The sequence below is a fragment of the Glycine soja genome, chromosome 3 (genome assembly GCF_004193775.1).
Source record: "Glycine soja cultivar W05 chromosome 3, ASM419377v2, whole genome shotgun sequence".
In the NCBI taxonomy this organism is placed as follows: Eukaryota; Viridiplantae; Streptophyta; class Magnoliopsida; order Fabales; family Fabaceae; genus Glycine; species Glycine soja.
Window position 1 is genome coordinate 19,765,979 of NC_041004.1, and position 5,973 is coordinate 19,771,951.

A 5,973-nucleotide genomic window follows, 5' to 3' on the forward strand; every position below is an offset into this window, starting at 1 on the left:
ATAACTGTACTCCCCACTTCTATTCTATCATTTTCTATTCTCATCCCATTTATTTGATTTCGTAGCATTATGTCAATTATTTATTTATTTTTGTAAATCTGCTTTAGTATTCTTTAGTACATGTGTATGTTCTATGCACTTCATGTTGGGTCTCTGACTTGTTTGACTTCACAAAGTTTACCACAAAACTAAAATATTTCCTAAAAAGGTAAAAATTCTCAAATAAAATGATCACTCAATTCTCCTTTATTCACGTTCCACACACTCTGTGTTGGATCTCCAACTTGCTTGGTGGTGTTTCAATAACAAGTGAGTAAATTTTGTGAATGTCATGTTGATTCTTTGACTTGCTTGACTTCACAAAGTTTACCACAAAACTAAAATCTTTTCTAAAAAGGTAAAAATTCTCAAATAAAATGATCACTTAATTCTCCTTTTTTACGATCCCCACACTCTATGTTGGGTTTCCAACTTGCTTGGTGGTGTTTCAATAAAGTGTTAGTAAATTTTGTGAATGTCATGTTGGGTCTCCGACTTACTTGACTTCACAAAGTTTACTACAAAACCAAAATCTTTAAAAAAAGAGAGAGATAAAATCAACTCAACACACAAGTTGTTTTCTACAAAGAACTACATAAGTCTGATTCTCATTGTACCCGGGGATACGTAAGAGCAAGGACAAATCCCTTACCGACCTAAAAAACTAAAAAATAAAATAAAATCCTTTCTTTTTCTAAAAATAAAAATTTGCTTTCTTTTTCTAAATAAACAAAAAATATAATAAACATAATTCATGTTCTCAAGGGGAGATAATAATTAAAAAGTCATTTTATTTTTAACACATTCGATTAAATGTCGTCTTCATGACGAGCGTGTGTGGTGTTAACACCTCTCATGCTAAAATGACTCTCGCATCCTTTTTTGTTGAAATGACTCTCTTGCATCCTTTTTTGTTGAAATAACTCTCGCATCCTTTTTTTCTCAAATCATAGACCATTCCTTTTTTTTCAATGTTGTCTTTGAATAAATGTTGGTGGTGACTCCAATTTTTCCTTTATGGAAAAACTCCCTCTACCCAAATCTTCTTTTTTATATTGTCATCCCATCGTGACCTCACGTTACAACAATAATTATGTAAAATAAATTTGGAAGAAAAATTTTGTTATCCATAACAATCTTATTAGACTCAAATATGATTGTCTATAATAAAAGATCCTCATGATTTAGAAGAAAAAAATCAACTCATTATTATGTAAAAAGCTAAGTGTCTTGTGTGAATATACGAACTTGAACATATTTTGGCCCTCCAATAATAGATAGATGTAGGAGATAGGTGTGAAATTATAGAAGTAGTTAATCTTCTCAATTTGTTTTTCATATATTCAGAATTTTTATGTCCTGATTTAACTTTTAAGTGTTGGCAAAGGGTTTTCTTTACGTGTTTTCAGTTCTCCAAAACCGATATGAGAAGGTGGAATTCTATTTCTAGACTAGAAGTCAAGCGTCAAATTCCAATATTTGATGGTCTTATTCCAATTTGAAGACTGAAAGGTCAATTCCAAGTTGGTAAGGTGGCCAAATATGTTTTTTTTTTTTTTTCCCACTTACTGGTCATTTTAGCCTTTTAGGATCTGATCCATATTTGTCTTTGAAAATGAAGTGCCAATTGTTATTAATTAATGGCTTCTTTTCTTAGTGAAGGGGCGATTGGATTCCCTATCTGTCTTACTGAACAATAACTTAGCCAAAGTAGAATCTAGAACCGTCCCAACCATAAATTAATTGTAAGCAGGAAGTGTCCTTGATTTACCACGGATCACATATGCTTGATCTTTGTTATGAAATACTCTCATTTTCTAACATATGTAAAGAAAGAAAGATTGAGTACCACGTTTTTTAATATATATTTTTAACACACTCTTTATTATTAAAAATATTATTAGAAATTACAAAATTTTATCGGAATCATTTCTTATTTAATGGCTCTTATTTTTTTAATTTTTTTCTTAAAAAATAACTAACTAATGATAGAAAGTATGTTAAAAAGAATGTTCTTTAAGAATCAGACGAGATCAGTATGTTCCGCTACCATAACTCGAAACTAGTCCGGTTGGTCTGTTACCTCTAAAAAAATCAACTCATCTCAAAATTGTTGGAACTGATAACAATTGGTACAAAATTAATAAAAAAAATATTTGAACATGTATTTTAATATTTTAAATTTTAGTTATTGATATTAATTTATAATTTTTTATATATTGATTATTATAATTTTATATTATTTTATTATTTAAAATATTATTAATATTAAAATATAGATTTAATTGTTATCAATTTGATCATGATTTAACCACAGTGGAACTAAGAAGTCGTAAATCAATATTTTTATTGATTTAATTATCGATGTAATTTTTAAAACATTAAAAATTTATGATAGAAAATGAGTTGTTATCACTATTTTTATATTAATGGTGAAGTATGAACCCATATATGGAACACTTTGGGGAATTGAGCCTTTTTTAAGACAGAATTAAGCTTATTTTTTTCCGTTTTTTAATAAGAAAAAAATTCATACTTTTTTTAAAAATATAAGTAAAAATCAATTACTTTTATCTTATTAATAAGACTATGTTTAAAGTATTCATCATAATAAAGAATTTGTGTTTATTATAAAAAACAACATAAATTATTTATTTTTATGTTGTGTTTAAAATATTTATTTTTTAATTAAAAACAACATAAATTAACAAAATTAACTAATTTTTGTTCTCTTATATAAGAAAAAAAACGATTTCACATTTATTAAATAAATTATATAACTTTTGTTAAATTATGTTATTTTCAATTATTGAGACATAATTCACAATATTACCGGTTAACAAACAAATATATATAATTCCAAAATTTAAGAATCATGGAAGACAACAACATAACATAAACCTATCAACACCATGCCAAACTCCAGATTATTCCATTAACTGGAACCCAACCCATAAAAATGAAGCCATATATCCTCCATATTCTATTATAGTAGCACAATAACAATAATAATAATTATAAATGTCTTGCTGATCAATTCACACCATCTCTGCAAAAGGAAAGTGGAATTTCAAGGGACCAAAATTACAGGGGAGAAGGGGAAGGTGCTGATGCAATAGTAATGTCCTCTGACACGCCAGAAACAGGGCCAGGGGCAGCTCCAGAGCTCACCAGCTCAACCATGGCACGACGAGGGTTGGTCTTGTGCTTCTCACACAGTTCTGGCAAAAACACCCCTGCATCACATCAAAGCATGCTTAGTTATTATCTATGCTAATTAGTAATTATCGTAACAAGAAAAATGTAAAATTTGATAACTATGTACTATAGAAATGGCCATTAAAATAGTTTTATAATATAAAATTTAATTATTATGCTCACTGTGTAAAATAGTTTTTTAATGGTATAAAATTTAATAGTTTTATATTGTAAAATACTTTTGTAATAAAAATTTAATAATTATAGACCGATAATATAAAATAATTTTGTAATCACATATCGATGTTGGTATAATTATTAATTATTTATTATAAAAATCAATAAATTTATTATGATTTGTTACTAAACTTATAAAATTATATAAATTTATTTTACATAACGAGTGTATAACTTTTTTATCCAGAAAAGTATGTATAAATAAAGAGTCTCCATCAACTAATCAAACAAGAAAAATACAAATATTCTGCCACAACAAGAAGCCACGCACAACTATCGATCTTTTTAACTATTTCTTTGTTTTATAAGAACAATATATACTTTGATTAGATTTCAAGTTAAAATGTTCTAGGCTTCTAGTTCTAGGGTATTTGGTATAATATGACTTTCATAGTGAATGGTGAAAGCATGAGACAAAAAGCAGAACATGAAAGAATTGCCCTATGATTAAGAAAAGGTAACCAGCATATTTTTCTTCTCTTCTTTTTTTATAGTTTTGAGATGGCGTTATTGTATTAGTTAAGAAATCATAAGCAACAACGAATGCATTAACACGCAGAAAAGTTATTCAGAAGAGGCATCACTATTCTTATTAATTAGTTAAACTTCCACTTGTGAAAATTTATTCAGAAGCGACATCACTATTTTTTTTTCTTTCTCTATATGTTGAAACGGTACCTAATGACCACGACTATTAATTTTATTAATGAGTCAATTCTGCAACCAAAGTTCAAAAACAAACGACTACCAAACATGTTAATTCTGATCATGCATACAAGCTTTGGAAATTAGAAATATTACAAAATGATTTCCATGGTTTAATTATGATTATTTTACATCACTTATTTCTACACCTTCCTTTATACTAGTTGAAAAACAAGTCTACTGGTGACAAAATTTAGTGAATTTATTTTTAACAATTACATATAAATGTTTTGGCCATAAATATGAATGATTTTTGTATTTTACTCTTTCTATATATGTAAGTAAGGTGATTTGACATTTTATAAGGAGTTATAGAGAAAAGCTACTTGAAGTAAACATTTAATTTGGCGTTTGGTGTTGAAAAGTAGTAATTTTGAGAGTATGTTGAATTGGACAAAAGAATGTGCTGACTGATGATGATAGTAGCATTATCAATAAACAATTCTTACCCTCTCCAGCAGCCAAGTTGAAGAAAAGGTCAATAATGTTGGGGCACTTCTGGTAACATGCTGGAGAGCAAAGCTTGCCAGTGAATTGAGGCTCAAAGAAGGCATCAGATGAAATTCCAACAGAGTTCCTATCAACCCCACATGCCTCCACACATTGGTCTGTCTCTATGTACTCTGCCATTCTCTCCACCACCACTTCCGACGTCCGGCATTGGTACTCGACGCCACCGTCGGCCACCTTCTCGGTCTCCAACAAACACCTCTTCCCTGATGAAGCTAATGAGAAAGCACACACTTCCTTTGGCAGGTCCTCACACACCATCTCAGCTGCCAATTTCATAAATTTCACACAGCTCATGAGAAAACTTGAAACAATAACAACAAAAGTCTTATCTCATGAGAAAATTTATCACTACATTTCAGTTGCTAATTCATAAATTTCATTCATGCCATGAGAAAACTTAAAAAAACTTATCATTAAATTTTAGCTGTCAATTCATATAGTAGTATTATTTTATTCATGTCATGAGAAATCTTACAAAATAATAACAAGAATAAAAGTCATATCTTATCAGGTGATGTCAGGTACATGGATCATATGTAATGAGAAAACTCATCGTTAAAATAAAAATGAACAAAACATGGAAAGTAGAATGATTTATTGATGTACTCACCTAAAGATGCATGGATAAAAAGGGATGAAAATAAAAGGACCAAAGGCAATTTGGTAGAGAAAGACATGGTTCTAAATGATGTTCGTAGTTTGGCAAATAGCAAGAGATATTGTTCTTTTGTGAAAGAAGGAGTAAAATGGGTTTTGTGTATGTAATGAGAAGAAATGAAGAAATGGGCACAATGATTTTGGAAAGGAACGAAAGGGGTATATATATTAGTGGGAAGTGGTAAATCTGCGCGTCCCAAAATGGACTTATCCACGCGTTTGGAAGGTTTGCACGTTGGCTAAGTCATTCCCAGTTCTTTTTCATTAAATAAACAAAGAAAATCTAAAAAAATAAAAAATGGTTCCATTTTCTTATGTTTGAATGTTGAGTTGTTTCACCTTTTCGTGGTTGATACGAGTGCGTGATTATTGACGGCTACCTAAGACGTGTTTGGATGGTCTTAACTTAGAAAAACTTTGAAGTTTCCAACAAACTAAGACATAGAAGTCAAACCCCATTTGTTTATTTTCTCATTCATTCATTTACCGAAAACTTGTCGACTTCAGTGTTTCCGTGGCATCTTTGCTTCCAAAAAATTTCCTATAAGAAAAGAGAAACACATTTGTCATTAGTGGGGTAGCGTGTGCCTATCAATATTCAGCTTTGAATTTGTCGAGGCAAGC

At 29.8% G+C, this 5,973-nt stretch overlaps 1 protein-coding gene across 1 annotated transcript; it reads right to left on the reverse strand.

The window, feature by feature from the left end:
- Nucleotides 1-2,868: 2,868 nt before the first annotated feature.
- LOC114406257 lies at nucleotides 2,869-5,494 on the reverse strand. The gene is made up of 3 exons (XM_028368910.1): nucleotides 5,303-5,494; nucleotides 4,629-4,955; nucleotides 2,869-3,275 (listed from the first exon to the last, which is right to left on the reverse strand). Exons 1-3 carry the CDS (start codon nucleotides 5,367-5,369, stop codon nucleotides 3,124-3,126), a joined length of 546 nt encoding a protein of 181 aa, XP_028224711.1. The 5' UTR covers nucleotides 5,370-5,494; the 3' UTR covers nucleotides 2,869-3,123.
- Between the last annotated feature and the right edge of the window lie 479 nt (nucleotides 5,495-5,973).